Raw genomic sequence first — 20,154 nt, forward strand, 5'->3', positions numbered from 1 at the left:
AATGCGCACATAGAAAGAAAGTCCATTGATGCATACCCGGGGATCGAACCTACGATCTGAGGGATGAGAGTCACAACATACGACAATTACGTTGAATAAAAAACTTGCTGAAAATGCAAAATGCTAAAAAATTACAAATTAAAGATTTAATTTACTATATTACAAATTCTTATATCTAACAATCTTCCCATAATTTTACTCTTTATTGGTCCGGTAGTTTTTGAGTTTGTTAAATTCAATTATTTCCCCTATAGGCAGTCCGTATAGTTGTAATATATCAAAAAGATTTCTTAGTAATGTTTCCCGTTATTAAAGTTTCCAAGGAAATGAAGACAAAGTTAAGAGAAAATGTTGCAAGAATTTCTTGTTTTTTAAACATTTTCTTAAGCGCTCTAAGTCTGCAATAAATACTGCTCTCAACATATCTGCAGTTTCAATACTTATTCTAAAATACGTTATTCTAAGAAGCTCTATGTATCTATTGCTTGTCGGTTGCTTTGCTGGTTTAAGTCTCAAGTCTGGACCTCTGATTTCTGTATTATCTTGTCTGCAAGTAGATGATCAGCTTCCTGTGCCTGCACACGCCGTCAACTTCGGTTTAAAGCAAGCCGATTTCCTCGTGATGTTTTCCTTCACCGTTCGAGCGAATGATAACTGCGCCATTGACAGAAAGTCCATTGGTGTACAGTTGGGGATCGAACCTACGACGTCAGGGATGAGAGTAGCACGCTGAAGCCACTAGGCCAACATTGCTGAAGACATAATATTTATTAAAAATTTATATCAAACATTTTGACCAAATTTTTACCAAGTATAACCAGAAATTACAGTTAAATTAGAATGTTATTTAAGCAACGACCGACTAAACTTGATTAAATTCCGAGTTCGATATTAATTTGTCATCCAACGTGTATTAAACTGTGAATCAATAACTCATTACGTTAGACAAATTAATTACCTTAGATAATAGAAAAACAATATCTTGCATCTATTGTTTGATCTTGAAGCTACATAGAATATTTACGTTGGAGCAATGCTGTCAACTGTCATTGTCTTTATGTGAGAGAGCTCTTAAATTAACAACGTCAAAGTTAAATTAGTTTAAAATTGTTAATACTTTGATACTTTTTGGAATTATTATTATAATGGACTATCAGACTCATTATATCATTATATATAGATCTAGCAATATTGGCAAATCGAATAAACGGTTTTAAACTAATTTGACTTTGACGTTGAATTTATGAAGTCTGTGACATATGACAATGGCAGTTAACATTGCTCCGACATGGTTTAAATTGAAATAAATTGTTTACATTAATTTACGGGGTTACAAATAAAATATACCACAGAAACATCATAAAATAGAATGGAATCTCTTTGAAGTTATTTTTGTATATATTTTTTGGGAGTATTTTGCAAACACAAAATAATATGATTGTGATTAAGCTTTTACAGGAAGTATTCAGGAAGGTTTGCTTTATACGGCTCCAGTCGATTTTTAGTGTATATTCTCACATAAAAGCCGTTATCGCTAAATAACTAGGAAACTATCTAACTGATATAACGAGTTGAAAAGTTTAATTATGTTGAGCTTTGAACTAGGACTAAGCTTTTGATCCTAAAGTCTGTTACGTATAGTTTAATAATGAACCACTTAACCGAATATTCACTATACATTTTAATGAAAGACAAAATATGATTTTGTTTGGTATTAATTAACGTTCAAAAATATACGATTTCTCCGTCTCGACGTATGTCAAAGGCTTTTCGAGTAGTATAGCAACCAAAAATGTATATATATATATAATAAATATTTGAAATGTAATAAGATATTGAAGAAGAATTTCATTTATGGTAGTGAATTCGATTCCCGGTGGAGGAAAATTCCACATGTCTCAAGAGCTTCAATTGTTTTTAAATGGTAACACAGGATGCGAGGCCTAAGTAACGTTTATATATATAAGTGATAGGCTCTAAGGATTATATTGCCACATTGGTCTGGTAACCGATACGACGGGGACCTTTAAGAAAGCTACCATTTTAAAGGCTGCGACGCATTCGGGAGCCCTCTTGCATTGAGAGTGTCCATGGGCGGCGGTATTACTTAACATTATGTCAGCCTCCTCCCCATTTGTCCCCTGTTCTATAATAAGTAAAAAAAAATCCATTCCCTTAAAGGGCACACACGCTAGCTCCCCGATGTTTCAGGTGCCCGGTAGGTCGGTCTCCTTTCCCATAATTTATTTTGAAGTCATAAATTAAATTCAATATTATGGTTATTTTAACTACTGTGCCGTGAGATAGATTTATTTTGACTTCTATTTCATATGGTAATCGAGGGAGTATATGATATTCCACCCGTATCACCTCGTCGTCCGTTTTGTGAGGCCCCTTTTCCGCGACAGCATGTTGAACCAGCTGCCTGTTGGTTATGACAGAAGTATTTCCGAACCAACTCGACTTAGTGGTCTTCAAGAAAAGATCGCAAATCCTTAAAAAGCCGGAACACGTTAGTCTTGCTGCTTAGCAATCATCAGCCATGAAGATGTCTACCTTGTTCTGAAAATCAACATGTGTCATGCTAAACACTGAATACAATGTCTGCCACATGGAAATTATAGGACTTCATTAAAAAAATAATTTAAACAAAAATTTAGTATGAAGATGTTAAACACAAAATAAAACTCTTTGTTTGAAGCAGTGTAACAACTGACTTTATTGGTTAAAAACATGAGATTATATCTAACATAAAGTTAAGGATAGTGGGGTTACAAAGCTAACAAAAATTAATTTGACTCATCTAAGGGTAATAAATTTGAGTAACACTTCAATACAAGCGAAGTTGACCTGGACATTATCGGAAACAAGAATATTGTATTACCACTTGTGAGGCTCCATGTTGTGCATGTGTTTTGGAGCCATGTGTGCGACAATAGCTAACATTTGGTTAACGCTTCTAATTATTTACTTAAATATATATGTAACTTAAGTACTGTAAGGTTTTAAAATTATATCATAAACTTTTGAACGTAGTAATTTTTATAGCTACCCTCGTTTATACGAAAATACTGTAAAATTGTTTTGCCAAATAAAGCAGCTGATAATTCTTATTTGGCCTCCTTGCTAGATGCTAATTATATCTTAGAATGCAAACGAATCATACTTAATTCGTGATAATTGAGAAACTACTGTAAACAACGACTAATTAGAAATTTTGATAATTTTGAAACCTAAGTTCAGACTTGGACGTGTATTAATAAGAGTACACTCCTCCCCTTTTGCATTGAAACATTAACATGCTTAATTAATAACTTGCATGTGCTATTACGCGTGTGGCAACACAAATAAACTGAACCACGCACAGAGTCTAAAATAATCATAATTAAGTAGGTCAAATTTATTGTCTATTTTATTTTAGATATTGTCTTTTGACTTTTAGTATGAATAGCCTTCTTTAATGAAAAAAAACGAAATGCATTGTGCAAAAAAATGCCAGAGTTATGGATACTAGACCAATTATAAATGATGAGGAATTGTATCTGGATGATACGACTATATTTCTTGGAATCACCATGGGTTCAAAACTTCAGTGGTCCCCTCATATTAACGGATTGGCGAAGAGACTTAGTTCTGCGGTAAAAAAAATTCGCTCACTAACTGATGTCGATACAGCTAGACTTGTTTATTTCAGTTACTGCCACAGCTTAAAGACTTATTATTATGGAGTCATGCTGCTGATGTCGAAACTATTTTCATCCTGCAAAAGAGGGCTATTCGTACAATCTATAATTTAAAATGTAGGGAATCTCCGAGAGATAAATTCAAGGAAATTAATATACTTACCTTTCCCTCGCAATATATTTATGAAAATATTATGTATGTATACAAAAATAGTGATGAGTTTACTAGAATAGAACATACGCACAATGTTAATACTCGGAACAAACGCAGGCTGCAATTTCCCCGTACGAGACTATCTAAAGTTAGTAATTCTTTTTTGGGAAAAGGGATACTCTTCTTTAATAAAATTCCAGAGGCCCTTTTATCTCTGCCTTTTAATAAATTTAAGCAATGCATTATAGAAAAGCTGTGTAAAAAGGCTTACTACAACGTTAACGATTGTCTAGTTGACAAAAGGGACTGGGACTAGTGCTAGACAGGCTACTTCTAATTAATTTGCGATATTTGTTTTAAAATGAGTGTTGTTTCATGATTTGCTACTTTAAACCGAGAGTTTTTTACGCCGGCTTTTTCTCTCGGCCTACACCCTCTGTCTTCTTTGCCGATGAGTAGGGATATCTACCGATTCAAATTTATTGACGTGGAATAAGTGGTAACTGTATCTTATGTTCCAGAATAAACATATTTTATTTTACGCTTTCTTTAAATATTTCTTCTACTTACGAAAGTCGTGCCTGTCTTGAAAAGCCCTAACCGACGTGCCGACTTTCTGCCTCCACACCTCTCTTCAGCTTGTCTCTGGGCATTAGGGATTGTGAGACCCATAACTGTCTTAATTTGGTCAACCAGTTGGTTGAGGTTTTTCCATATTTCCAGGAGATATTTCTCCTGGTGGTAGTAGTTTTCTACCCGTTTGTAAATGATAGTTGACAGTCTGGTGGTGATGTTAAGTGGATAGGTAGATAACTTAATTCGTATACAAACTGTGTAACAATTAATTAACAATAGATAATTAATTGTAATTGTAGATAATTATATCTACTGTACAGAACTACTATCTACTGTATATATATATAATCTACTGTACACATTTGTACGAATATACACCAATAGTTATATTCTATTGCATTTTTTCCTGATAGATATAGTAATTACCCTATAACGCGGTACCCCTATAACACGATATTCGTCCCCCATATTACGCGGTATTTATAGCAGCGGAGATTTCTTAAGATTCTAGTGTGAAATTTATAATTATTTGTCAAGTATGTTTTCACGTATTTTAATTATTTTGTTATAAAATTAAAGTTAATACGTTCCGACTTTTTCAATTGTCCAACAAAACAGTATTACGAGAATACTAGGAGTACAACGCGATTGTCTATAACGCGAACCAGGTATACAGTTTAAATGTTTTTTTGCTGCCCCCAACTAAACATGCCGACTGATTCAAGGAACGACCTTTTTTAGGGTCTAGCGTTTAACGTATATATATTTTCAGTTCATCAGCAAAGCCGACATCGCGATTATAATCGTTAATATTTGTATAAATTATTTCAAACTTTATTGAGACAAGTATTACGATGAAATAAAAACTATTTATTTCGACCTTCCCAGGAGTCTTAAATTAACAAATTTAGAAATTTTAAACTTTATAATACTCCAATTCAACTTGAACTCTCATATCTTCACACAAGTATTGACTTAAAGGTATCCCAACAATGGTGCTCGTTCTACCATTTACGGTTGACTTTTAACATCGTTAAACGTCTTCATATTGAGAGCTCCTCATAGCCTGGTTTCCCATACACCGCGGTGGTCCAGCCAGCTGACTTGTGATTTTAATTCGGAAGTGATTTTCTACTTGATTACCTTTTGATACATAATAACTTCATCCTTTTAAGCTGAAAACTAACTGTTTTTTTTTTGTTTGTTGTAAAAAATCTTTCGTCTCTTTCTGTTAAATTTTGTTAAGCTGTGTCTAAAAGAGACGGAATTTGGTTAACTATGAAATTCGATTGATAAAGGGGTTAGAATTTATTGCCGAGACAAGTGTTTGTATCAAAGTCAAAAATAATTTATTCATATAGGTAACTCAATGTACAGTTATGAACGTCGAAAAAAAAGAAATATAGATTAAATGCTTCTAATTTTACATTTACTGCCAGTTCTCAAATCAAGGGCGTAGAGCGGAAGAGAACTGGCAATAAACTCTCCGCCACTCTTTTTAATCGCCAAGTTTTTTTTTTTGTATTACACAACGTTTGTAAGGAGCTGCAACCATAACACCATGTTCCACATGACATCAGCAGGAGGCATGGTGAAATAAGAGCACGCAATTAAATTTTCGTGGGAACACGCAAATACATAGTCAAAAATAAGTCAAGGCAGTCGGGGATCGAACGTACGACCTCAGGGATGAGAGTCACACGCTGAAGGCACCAGGCCTATACTGATCTGTCTTGGCATCTAAATAATAATTTTTTTTTTGCTCTGCCCAATACTGCATTTTACGAGTTTACGTGCTGCTGGTATTGATCATCTTTGTGAGAAGATGTTGTCTATTATAAGGATATAGAAGTCATGTGGACACCGCGGAATGATATACTAAATAAAACTAAAACATGAGTGGTTGTGTGTGTGTATGTATATGTGTTAAAGAGTGTGAATTAAAAGTCTACATCAAATGAGTATGTATAACAAATTCTCTGTTGCATCGTAATCAATGCTTGTTAGAAATTTAGAAACAGCTGTTTTATTTTATTGTAAATTCTTAAGGAAGAATAAAGTTTATTGTACAAAAATGGAAGGCAAAAATGTATCTATAAAATCCAATTTAATTATTCATTAAGATAACGCAATGTACACTTATGAACGTCAATAATGAAATATATATTAAATGCTTTTAATTTTACATTTACTGCCAGTTCTCAAATCAAGGGACGAAACTGGCAATAAACTCTCCGCCACTCTTTTTAATCGCTAATTTTTTTGTTTTACAAAATAGTGCAGATATATCGATAAAAAGCACAGACAGTACTGATCCAAATTTGATTTTATCTACAACTCCTTATAATGGTACAAACGAGTCCAATAAACACCACTCAAAGTTATACAATTTATTGCTCGAAACGTTGTAGAACTTTACTGCTAACTTCAGAATATTCATCTGCAAATTAACGTTTATGTAAATAGGAGAGTATAGACATATTTAGCTAATGTTTTAGAGAATACAGAATTTATACATTGTTTTTTGTGTTCACAAGAACATACGATCTCCAAAAATTTTCATTTTACATGTTTATTACATATTGCCAATCATTGTAAAAGACTTATAGTTCCTATGGTATTATTACGAGTAAAACATAAGTGATTGTGTTTGTATGTGTAAGTGTGTGTGAATTTAACGTTCGTTTATTTAGCTAATAGCTACCGGCCGCTTTCTATATTCAATCCTAATCCAATATTTACTACTAGAGATGGATATTTCAATCCATTTCACATAAAATACTTTACAATAACCGATCGATAATCTGTGTTTGTAAACCATCTTTGGGAAGACCGATCGTTATTTTTGGAGTGATATTTCTATGGAAATGACAGATCGACGCTTTCTACAAAATATCTTATAATTTCGTTCTTCACACTTTAATCGTTTCACGATTATGGCGGAGTTGTTTTGTTGTGCAATATATAGCACGTATTAAAAACCATTGTATATTGATTAAAAAACGAAAAAAAAACAATCATTGTCATCATTACGTATTTAGAGATAAATTATTTTATTTAATGAAATTATGCATTAAAAACACAGAACATGACTGTACACTGTAAACAAATAAAAACTGCACGATATATAGACACTTTACAAAACAGACAACAAATAGTATGTTTTTAAATACATTAACGTTGCTGAAATGGCTGCAGCATCTTACTCTTGAAGACATGAAAACGATAGGAAAAAGGAACAGACTCACGTGTCCTTAAAGCATCATTAATAAAAGATAGAGATCTAAAGCAGTCGTTGGAAACAACGTTAGTTCTCAACAATTAACCCGATCTCGTTCTATAAATCTATGACGTATTCTCCGACCAGAGCTGTTAGTCAGTAACTTCCAAGAGCGACGGTTATAGTTATCTGAATAGCGAAGGTCTTACCTTTGGGATCGCCATTTATCTCAATAGAATAATTTATCTTAATAAAAATTTGTGTCTCCTAAGTAACCAAAACATTGTGTATTTTGACATATGTGATTCTTTGAATCGAATTATTAGCCTTGTACGGTCCTTGGATCACTATATTCACGTACAAAAAATGCATTAATTAAAAGCTATGCTTATAAAGCTGAAAAGCTGACCGCCTGCATCTGGCACGAAATCGCCACGCTTATTAAACTAAGAAAACTGAGTGACCAAAATGTACAGCCTTGGCTATAGGCATGTAAAAGATTACAATGACAAAACGTTATGATTTCTTATAGAATGAACCGTTTTTCAAAGAATTCCGAAAAGAATTTTTCCAGTTTTTGTGGGTCGGGTGTGGTTTTACAAGTGTGGCCTTTTGTGTTAGCAAGAAATGTCGAGCAAAAAAATGATGTACCTGTTTACGTTTAACAAGTGGAGCGTGAGAATTTCCTGCCCTTCGAGATAGTTGAGATATTTTGTGAGGCATCAAAAAATACACATTGTAACGTACAAATCCTGTTAGTTTTGTCTAATTAAATAAATAATAATAAATAAAAAAATATATAAAGCAATATTTGCTAATAATAACTTATGAAACTCACGCGTATCTGCCTATCTGTATGTATCTGCCCCATGCCTAATTGCCGAGTTATCAAACATCAAAAATATTTTGTAAATAAAAAAAACTATTCGAGGCCGAGCATCGAACCCGTATAGTATGGTAACAGGCTTACACCTACGAGGCGAAATCCAGGTATTCTAGCCACTAGACCATACGGGATGTAGGTGTAGAGATGAAATGAACGTAGTTATTTGAAATATCCACATACATTTTTTCAAATATATTTTAAGTTAAGTATATAAAATATAAGTTTCTAATTATTTTAAATAAAATATTTAATTCATCCTACAAAATATATTGAAAAGCCAATGAAAACATTTTCAACGTCATTTTTACTTTCATTGAATAGATATTCTGAGAAAAGGTATACAAATTTTCGGCGCCGAACTGCCAATTAAAGGTGGGAACAAAAAAATGGCGCTCGAATTTTAGTTCGAAATTAAAGTTTTTACAACCATTTGACATTTAACGCCATTTGATTGCATCCTGCGAAATGGAGCTAATTAATAATCGGAAGTAAAATGTAGACTAAACCACCGTGGTTACTTTTTATAGAAAACAACGTTACCATGGCAACAAACAATTTATTCCTCGTTCCGATAGACGGACAGATCTTGACTTATACCTGAATTCTTAATATAAAATTGACGACTATCGTCAAGAATCGTTGATTTTGTCTATAGCCATTGTTTATCTATGAAAATACTTTTTGTATAGACCCCAAAATAAATTAATTGGTACAGACATCGACTGGTATAATGTTACAAATATTAATAATTTCTTAAAGTTTATTTTCTGTGACGGAGGTGTAATTTATAACGCAAACTTATTTTGATCAATGAAACATGTCTGCCCCATTTTGTATTACGGAACTTCAAACTCATAAAATCGAAGTCGATATTCGGAATGAAGCCAGTATAAAACTATTTTATGTATCCTTTCAAAAGTAAATTTGAAGTGGAAATACGGCTAAAATGAGAAGTCGTTACAATACATTTTAGTAGCATTATAAAAGTAGATTACGGTATCAACCAGTAGATTTACAGTTATTGATACAAACTATATCCAGCTGCCCAAGGGGCAATCATAGTTAAGATGTCTATTGCCAAAGGCATGGCCACACACACGTATGTGAAATGTCAATACTGTGTCAGTTTGAATACGATTTATATTAGAAGACGGATACTGCAAGCAAATTTTTGCCGATTGCCTTTTCGTTTTTCAAAGGGTTCAGTTATTTCAGGATCTCTGTTAAGTTACAACCGCACCTGCGACTTACGATTCCAGAAAAGGGGTATATGTTGTTAACCTTTTATTATGTAACTCTTTTGTGGTCTATGGGCAGTGGTACCGTTTCCTAACAGCTAACATCAGGTTAACCCCCTGCGCGTTTGTTTATTTTATAAAATGTTTAAAAAGAAACAAAAAACACCTTTAAAGGCCGATTACACACTTGCATATTGGTGCAGTGGTCGGGCGGTGCTGGACCCTCAGTTAGATCTATAACCTTAAAAAAATAGCGTAAGAAAAGAGCCTACCAGTTGTTAAAAGGCCGGCAGCGCGCTTGCGAGCCTATTGTCCATGGACGGCGGTAACATAAAAAAGCGATAATAACACAATAAAGATTTGGATTCTCTCATTTGACAACTGTCAAAATTTCATATTTCGAATACCTAAAGCTCTGAATTATATAAAATATTTAACATACGTCAAAGACTAATATTTGTTTGTTTTTGTTACAGGCGTACACACCAACCGGCTTTGAAAAATATGGATACACTTGCACAGTAGCTGACTATAGGGTTAATTTCTCTGTATGGGATACGTCAGGTTAGTTCTTTTATCTATAGGTTCTCTAACTGTCACTGTCAGCGTTTAATGGAATATGGTGAGAATGATAATATTTGAGTAGCTATAACCGCCAAGTGAATTTCAATTTGTTTGTTTGTCCACAAAATTAAAAGCTATGACGTATGATTTTATACGAGTATATTCCAAGTCAGAACCCAGTCTAAGTTTTATCAATGGTTCAGCAGTTATTGAGGTATAACATTGAACTGTATTGACTTCTGTCTTGAAGACTTAATTTTTTTTTATTTATTAATTCATATATGTATAACTTAACTGAACATAGATATGACGATATATTTAAAGGCTTTGTGAAATCCAATTTGAAGGAATCACAATAAAGATGACAATTTAAAAAATACTCATAAAAACTCTGTATAATAGTCAATATATATATATTACCAATACAGCATCATCTTTGTCTCTGTGTAAATATATATCTAGTTCATTTTATTAGGATTTTAGTATGTGCAAAATAACAAATAATATTATCTTTGCCATCTCTAAATAGTCTGTGCAAAATAAGAAATAATATCTATGTTATCTTAATCTGTGAAAAGTTCAAAGTTAAACATTCAACTTTAAGTTACTCCGTTCGTTTTGACTTTACGAGTTTGATTGTATTTATTCCTTTAAAACTTTTTATTATTTCCATGAAATACCAAATCATTTTAAAAATGAATCTTTATATTATTGTCTCGCATTAGTAAAGACCAACCTAACTTCGCCAATATCGAACCACATACCAACAATATTATTCATAGCGTGAACAAACAATAGACCATACAAATGCGAACAATTAAAATTAACAACAGATATTAAACGGAAAATGCAGATAAAACTGTCAAATACATAATGCATTGTTATATCAATAAGGTCACTGATTTTCAATAATTGCAATATCAACGATTATTCGTGTTAACACTTAATCAAACCACGCTACGTGACTCAATATAACATCAGTGTGTTCATATATAATGTGCTTTAGGCCTCAGCAACGACGGGCTTTGTGACTCGCCATACGCAGATGTTAGTGTCTATTAATTTATTTATTTTATAAGTAATCTACACTAGAAAAAACTCACTACCTAACTTCTTACAACTGCTAAATAAAGTCAAAGACTTCCCGCTTCATAAATTATTGTTTTACTGTTTGGTAGGGTGGAAAATGTCAACCATGTCTAGTAAAGGTCGGCAAGCTGTCTGCTACTTGCAGGTGTCGCCTAAAAACGTGTGTAGTGCATGCTATGATGGGACGACACAACGGTAGTACCACGAGAGGAGCTTGTCTGTACGCACTTAGATGATTTCCAAACTTTTACCATTCAAATAAAAAAAAAAGATTGGTTTTTTTTCACCCGGGAAGCGAACCTAGAACCTTATGAACTGCAGTCAAACATGCTGGCCACTAGAGTTTAAAACAATGTTGTACAAAAGGAAGGTATAGAAATGAACTTCATCATCAGCCATCTTCATGTATATGAAATTGTCGACTATGCACTTTTACTTGTACTATATGGAACTAGTGCATTAAAAACATACCAATTCTTAAAAGACCCACCAGAAGATACACGCAGCATCGCCCGCGTCATAAGCTCACCCCACATACACACCATCACATACATACCCTCAAAGTATAATTCACACCATTACACCGACATAGAATAATATATATTATTACTTTTTTCCTTTCGTAAATGTTTTTGTATATATAATATATATCGGCTTTATGTTTAATAATATTTTTTTTTATTAAATATAATTTATTTTAGCTAGTTATTACGAAATATTTAAATAAATACTATTGACTCTGTACAGCTTGCTAGCAAGTGGATTGTGATATGTGTATTTAATCATCATATGTATTAAATGTCAGGAGTATCTGTATATTATATGTAATGTATGTATGAGCAAGCTGCACTAGATAACTAAATCTATGAGAGGGTGAGACCTAAGAACCTAACAAATCCCGAAACCCAATAGATGTACCCTAACACATGAATAGTGAATATATAAGCACTTATATGTCTGCACCAACAGACCGAAGGTAACAGATGGAGCTAGTCGTGTAGGATCACAAGTTGGTGGCAAGACAGAGCAATATTCAAATCTGATTTATTGTTCAAAGACTATATCTTAAACACTACTTACACCTATTCACACACACTTCATTTGATTTTAGTGAGGTGTTGGTGTATTGCGCACCTTCAGCTATTAACATTTTGGAACACATGTGAGCCGTTTCAGCAGTTGGTCAATGTTCAAATGAAATCTGAACAGACTCCACGCACAGCTAAACTTTTTTTAAAATTTGGAAATAAATATAGCCTTTGTTACTAATTATGCTACAGCATGCTAAAGGTACAAACATATTACATATTAGTGTAACTTGTGACAACTAAATATGTCTTATTACTCTCTTATACAAATTCTTTCGTCTCTTCTCTGTTTGTTTAAACTATGGTAAGAGTTAAAATTGCTGCAATAAGATTTGTACATATTTTGTCTATACTTACTGGAGAGCATTCATTTTTAAGTTATTACATATCGCCTGTCTGTCGAGTTGTCGCAACAACTAAGTGGCCAAAACAAGGTGGCATGGTCAACATGGACATGTCTCCTTGAATGGACACATCGGCAGAACAAAAGACCGCGCAGAGGTCCACCGACTAGGTGGACTGACGACATCGTTAAGGAGGCTGGCTACCAGTGGATACAGAGAGGTCGGTGCAGGGCGTACTGAAGGAGACCTACGTCCAGAAATGGACCAAATAAAGAAGCTGATGTTGATATAACATATTAAGTGTTTAAAAATAATAACACAATTTCTCAAAAAAATCAGGAGAAAATAATATAAATGAGACTAAGAATGTCAGTCACACTGCTAACTTCTTACCTATTTATTTTTTCTGTAAATAAAATACAGTATAACCTAAAAATAAATCTATTCTCTGTTGCTGAATTACATGAGAAAATGGATGCGCAAAAATATATTGTCAATACAGGGTAGCTAAAGGGTGATATTTTGCTGCATCGAATTGGACATTGGCCAAAGGTATTATGATACAAATGAAACGGTACCGAATTGAAATCCTTTGTAACAAGAAAATAACGGCAGTTGAATGAGACAGAAATCTCTCTTTAAATTATTATCATTAATTCGATACTACTATTATGCCTTAAATTATGAGAAAAGGCGCGCAAATAGCATAAAACCAATGAAATTTTAAATAGTTGCATTTGGGACTTATCAATAAGTACAAACTTGTTTTGCAATTTTGATTACTATTGTATCGCCGAAATAGCTCAGTTGGGAGAGCGTTAGACTGAAGATCTAAAGGTCCCCGGTTCAATCCCGGGTTTCGGCAGTCTTTTTAATATATTTTTTTTTGTTACAGGAACAACTGCATACGACACAGTGAGGCCGCTCGCATATCAAGACGCTAAAATATTTATGTTATGTTTCAACATTGCTGAACCAGAGTCGCTAAATAACGCCGCTGCAAAGGTACATTTATATCAAACAAAACTAGAAAAACAAAGAATTACATTTAATTTATTAGCAATACCGTCAAATTATTAATTTCTACACGTTTACTAAGGTGAATTGTGAATATCTTTTTGCTAAATTCTTCAATTGCGTGGTACAATAAACACATGAGTTATTTTATTTCCGTTCTGCATTAATTCGCGTTTGCGTATTGTTCCCACAATAAATTAATCAATAAATTTTTATAAATGTGACGAATACTTAAATGATCCTAATCCTTGGGATTGATTTGCTTCAGTTCAAAACATTTATGACTCAATACTTGGCGATTTAAAAGAGTGACGGAAAGTTTCTTGCCAGTTCTTCTTACCCGCTCTACGCCCTCGACTGGTAGTAAAAGTAAATTTACAATTAATTTAACTTCTTTTTGACGTTCATAAGTGTACTTGTTTACCTATATGAGTAAAGATATTTTGAGTATGAGTTTTAAACATTTCACCACGCCTTGCTAATAGGTGGTTTTCTTTTTTATTTCATATTTATTTATATTATTGCAATAATAAGTTCTTTAGCATGTGATGAGTGTAAGAAACAATTTATAACTTTCTTAATAACTACCAACTGACGTGATTCATGTGAACCTTTTACTTTTTAGTTTAGTTTGTTTTTTTTTTTGTTCCTGTTTAGTTTTGTCACAATAACTATATGTAATATGTATTTTTGCACTTCTTGCTTACCTTATCTAATTTAATAAATATTTCTCTTAGTGGTTGCTTGGAAGTTATCGCTCGAAAGCGATAAGGCCGCCAAAAACAGCGATAACGAAATGTTATAAACAAAAACCCTTGGCCATTTAATAGACTGTTGGAGAGTCTTTCTCATCCGTATTAAGACTAAAGTCCTTAATTTGAGAACTGGCAGTAAATATAATTTAGAAGCATTAACTTTATATTATTCGCAACTACTTAGCCCTAATACATCATACAACATTACATTTCAGTGGTACCGCGAAGTCCGCACACATGGTGGATCAGCTCCGGTGCTCCTCTGCGGCTGCAAGGCTGACCTGAGACACGACAAGGAGACCTTAACAATGCTGTCCAAACATAGAACGCATCCGGTCACTAGCGAAGAGGTATGAATGACGTTATGTCTTATTTCTGCTATCTTTAAGAAATGAAGCTTTAACTGCAAAAGCATCAACCTTTCGAGCCTTCTGGCTGTGTGTGTCCGTGGGCGGAGATATCACTTAACATCAGGTTCTCCTCTTCGTTTCCTCCTCTGATATGTAAATAATAATAAACAAAACACTAATGTATATTTAAAAAGGTTCGGTCCCATAACTGGCATTTTCTAGCTGTATCTATACATGGTTTAATGCTTGTCTTTTTCTACCCCACGGACCAAGTGTCTCCACTCCAAAGGGAAAATTTTCAACTATACCTTTGAATACGGCTCGTCAATGTTGACAGAATACTGATGATGTCGACATAAGATTTTGCTAAAACAATGACACAATTATTTAAAAAAATACTCTCCATGAAATATCGTTATATCATTGGATCATGATCAGTGGCGCTCCATCCTTTAGCCTCAGACATCTGTCCTGTTTCTTGATTTGTTCCTAATCAACAACCAAGGTAAGTAGCCTTATCAGCCTTCTTCTATAAACACCGAAGTATTTTGGATGTAAGGCTTGCCAGTTTTTATACCGTGTTTTCTATGACCGAGCGAATGTTATAAGCTCACATAGCTAATCATTAAATATAAAAACCTGCTCCAGCCACTAGACCAAAACAGTCCGCTACTACGGGGCCAGTTGAGCAAATTTACACTTGAACTATGTAGCTGATAGATAAGTAATTTATCCCATAACAAAAGTATCCATACTATATTTTTGTAACAAGTCCAATATAATAGCTATAGTTGTTTAAATGCAGAAAGTCAAATACGCTCAATGAACCCCATAGGTGAAGTAAGTTGAGCAATAAGAATATCTAGGCCAAACCATGAGTTCTATGTTAATTTGATATATATATATGTATATATATATATATCTATAGACTTACGATTTTTTTTTAGTTATTTTCCTTACTTGTGTTGCCTGAAAGAAATCGCTTGTTAGCGATTACGCCGTTGTATGCCAAATAATTTATGTTATTAGTAATATATAATCAATATACAATAATATAGTCGCTCGCAAATAGCGTATATATGACATCAATGTTATATTGATAAAAGTAACCTAGATATACATATTAATAACAGTCCAAACTGCCATTATCAATGAAGAAAACATCAAAGATCAATCAAGGTTATTTAAAAGTTATCTCGATACATTCTGTGGCAATACTGCTTTACGCTTACATTCTTACGGGTTTACAAAATCAATATTTCTCTCACAAAACCTCATATTAAAACTAAATCAACTCAAAACTTGGCGATTAAAAAGAGTGTTCGACCAACCAGGCTCTAGAAGATACACAACTCCTTTTATGGAAATTGTAGTTGCAACCTCCCAAGCGAAATTAGATAATTATCACTAAATATATGAGACGTAACGTAAATTACTAACTACTACTGACATAACGTAACTCGTTAAACGTAAATTAATCAATAAAGCTTTTTATAAATTTGACGAATAATTAAATGATCCTAATCCTCAAAAAATCCTTATAAATCCTTGGGATTTATTTGCTCCAGTTCAAACAATTTGTATGACTCAAAACTTAGCGATTAAAAAGAGTGGTGGAAAGTTTCTTGCCAGTTCTTTTTGCCCGCTTTGCCTTAACTTGCGAACTGATAGTAAATGTATATTTAAAATCAATTTAACATATTTTCTGTTGACGCCCATAAGTGTACTTATTTACGTATATGAATAAAGTTATTTTGAGGTTGAAATAATCCATTTGAAATGAATAGAATTCTTTTTGAGATAAATTATATTAAATATTGCTTAGAGTTACAGTTAGCGTGCCTCCCGGAGGTTACGTGTTAGAACCATGGCTGTAGTGTCATCATTACTATATGACGGTTAATAAGATAGAGATTGATAATTTTGCCTAAAAACCATATGCCAGTGGCGCTATTTTACTTTGTTTGACGTTTGTGCTCATCGTCTTAACAGATCGGATTTACAATGAAACTGATATGAAAAATTACTCGATGGATCTTTCGTCGAGTCGTTTTAGAAACCTTGCTGTATTTATTGTTTATATTATTATATTCTTTATTCCTACATTATTATGTATTGGCGGATGCTTGGCGGACCTATGCGACATTTTCAATACAAAGAGTGAGTTGTGTGAGTTACTCGATTGTGATTGTGGGTTTGGTTTCTTTCAATGTGAGGAAGTTGCATGGATCTGGCTAGTGCTGGGCCTTCTTAAGTTCTCATTCATTTTCACACGTGCATATCCTTTCTACAATATATTTTCTATACGTATCTAATTGTACTCAAAATGTGTGATGTTTGAGAACAGAAATAAAAATGTATACCAAAACCAATAAACGCAGCATAACTGAAAGCTTTTCCGCCGAAACGCATCCAATTCAGAGCACTAACTTAGTTTCAAACTTCCAATCCAATTTCGGACATAGTACGTCTCGCATCCATTAAGTTTATGTGAAAATCCGTCGTAAACAGTAATTCTCAATGTCCATCCAATTATTTCCAGTACACATTTGATATTCAATGTCGTTACATGGAGTTTATATTGCCGTATTTCGTACGAGGTGATTGTAAAGGATTTTGCATTGCTGAAATACAACTAGGGCAAATAGATTTCCTTTCATAAAAACTATTTATAGGTAACAATGAAACATGACCTTTTGTGGTCAGGCGTACTGACATACTTATCATAAACACTCACTAATACACATTTATTTTATAAATGGTATAATATTACAATTTCTTTTGCATAAATACGGGGGTAAAGTGGTGGTGACCAATGCTTTGTGCAGATTTAAAATCTATTTAAGGTCATTTTGGACTTAAATTTAGTTAAGTCGTAGAAGTCATAGAAGTGGATTCTAGACAGGTTGGCCGTGGTTTGAGAATCTGACTCATCTCGAGGCGTACGATAAAGAAAAATATAGTGAGAAAAAAACAAAATAAAACAAAAGAAGTCGACGGCGTGTGTCAGGGACAGAAGGCATCAAACGAAACATACAGAAAGCGCTACTGGTTCATTCATGATTATGTGTGAATATATCATTATAACATTAAAGTATTTTTTAAATTGCTGTTTAATTGCCTATTTCAAAAACAGTATATATTGTTTCTATATAGTGACTACATGTTATTTCATCCCTTTACAGGCCTTATCAGTCGCTAGACAGCTTGGTGCCACAACGTACGTGGAAACATCAGCGAGAGCTTCCAGTAAGGGCGTGAAAGATGCATTCGAAGTAGCCGCACTTGCGGCTTTAGGAAAACTTAACAAACAACAAATTAAACAACAGGTGACTATTGTTATATATTTTTTATTTTTAATATGAAATAATTGTTCCTATGCCTAAGTTTGAACAAATTAAATTCATAAATCATTTCAGAAATTTCAGAGATGCTTTATGTTACATAATCCTCTAAACCGCTGAGATTAAAACGGTGTTATGAGTAGAACAATACGTAAAATATTATTCCAGTTATTGCAGTGTATATTTAATAGTATGCTTAAACATTTATATACAGATAATTCTATAGTGTTTGTTTGTCGCCAGAAGCAAGTCGGACGCAGCAAAAGCAAACGGGACCTGAAGGCTGAACTAAAGGGCCGGGCGAAGAGTTGCTGTGTCATGTGATCCGTAGCCGGCCACCCTTCAAGGTGGCCGCACGACTGCTAGGCGACCACCGCCCTTCCATCCTTCAGACGAAACTTGAAATTGAGCAATTTGCCAATCATACACTCAACAAAAGATTGCGGGCCTAACGTTAAGCCTTGTGGAACTCCTAACGTGATGAGTGCAAAATTTTTATAATGGGAAATAGGCGTTTCTAGATTATTGGAACAGAGTTCGGTTAATTTTTAATAATAAGCGAAGGTGCAATGTCGATAACCCCCAGGGTTAGAGCGTGAGACTGTGATATGGAAATGACATACGGTTTGATAGAGGCAAGATAAATTATACCAAATACGGACAATTTTATGTATATAAATTAAGGTTTTAACACATAATAATAAATAGTGATTTGGTTAAAAGGACTGATACATTTGGTATAATTTATGACATAGAAAGGATACGCTCTACGCTCCCAAAATTTGATAAAAGCATAAATATAACGTATACTTAATCTTAAAGAAATTATGTAGAGGAATACGTGTTTTTCATATACATAAAAATTGATGTTTTTCTATATTAATGCATTTAAGATGTATATATAAGAATAATGGTAAAACCAATGCTCTGTTTTACTTTAGCGAGAGCATATAATGTGTGTGATAAAAATACGTAAGTATTTGAATGAATATGCACAATTTTGGACAATATTTGTTGTATTACGGAGGTCCATTCGATCGTTAGTTCCACGTCCAATTTTGCTACTTTAGACTAGATTTTGTACATTTAGTACATGTGAATTGATGTTGCTTTTAGTATCATCATTTTCATGTGTCATTGTTACATGTTTTAGGTATTGTATTTATTGCCTAGAGGCTCAAGAACAGTGTTGAAGTTAGTAACGTTATCAAAAGCTTTTGTAAGAACTTTCTGTTGTCAAACATTAGTTGTATGATTTGTTTACGATTCAACTCCATTTAATTGTCACTGTTTTAGAGATTAGATGAATTTACGATAAAAATCTGTCCTGGGTTTGTCAACCAAAATAGAAATCATTTTAAAACAGTTGATAATGATACTCGTGTATGAAATAAGACGTGTTTCGGATATTGCTAAAATCTCACGAAAATAAATCGAATTTATAATTATTACACTTGAACCCTTTCTGACAAACTAATTGTAACAAATGTTTAATGTTTTTAGTTTGAAATTTAAATCGATAAGCTTTAAATTGATTGTTAGCTTTAATTACAGTACATTAAATTATATTACATCCTAAAAAACTTATATTTTCCTTAAAAATTTCGTACAAAAGAGTTTATTTACGAAAATATTTATTGTATGAGACATATCATATATTTAAGATTTTTTTAATTCCCGTATATGATTTTTGTAAAAGTGTTGATAAATTAATTCGACCTTTTTTGTAAATTCTGTTTTTTATTTATCAACACTTCGAACTTAGCACAATGCATGTTTTGTATTAAGCCAATCGTTACTTGATGTTGTTTCTAGACTTTGAAATATAGAGTTCGATGTTTTTGTA

At 33.3% G+C, this 20,154-nt stretch overlaps 1 protein-coding gene and 1 non-coding gene across 4 annotated transcripts in view; both read left to right on the forward strand.

The window, feature by feature from the left end:
* LOC123713395 (rho-related GTP-binding protein RhoN-like) overlaps positions 1–20,154 on the forward strand; it is a 92,524-nt gene extending 72,370 nt beyond the window's left edge. For 2 of the 3 annotated variants that reach the window (XM_045667023.1, XM_045667022.1), the window contains exons 3-7: positions 10,234–10,321; positions 13,738–13,847; positions 14,830–14,964; positions 18,150–18,293; positions 18,552–20,154. In XM_045667023.1, the coding sequence (XP_045522979.1) occupies positions 10,234–10,321; positions 13,738–13,847; positions 14,830–14,964; positions 18,150–18,293; positions 18,552–18,632 (558 nt within the window). In that variant the 3' untranslated portion in view covers positions 18,633–20,154. The remainder of the gene's footprint in view (positions 1–10,233; positions 10,322–13,737; positions 13,848–14,829; positions 14,965–18,149; positions 18,294–18,551) is intronic. The other variant, XM_045667024.1, reaches the window with a different exon arrangement.
* Trnaf-gaa lies at positions 13,635–13,707 on the forward strand. The gene has a single exon. It is a non-coding gene; the product is annotated as a tRNA-Phe (tRNA).

Source organism: Pieris brassicae, chromosome 8 (assembly GCF_905147105.1).
Source record: "Pieris brassicae chromosome 8, ilPieBrab1.1, whole genome shotgun sequence".
Taxonomy (NCBI): domain Eukaryota; kingdom Metazoa; phylum Arthropoda; class Insecta; order Lepidoptera; family Pieridae; genus Pieris; species Pieris brassicae.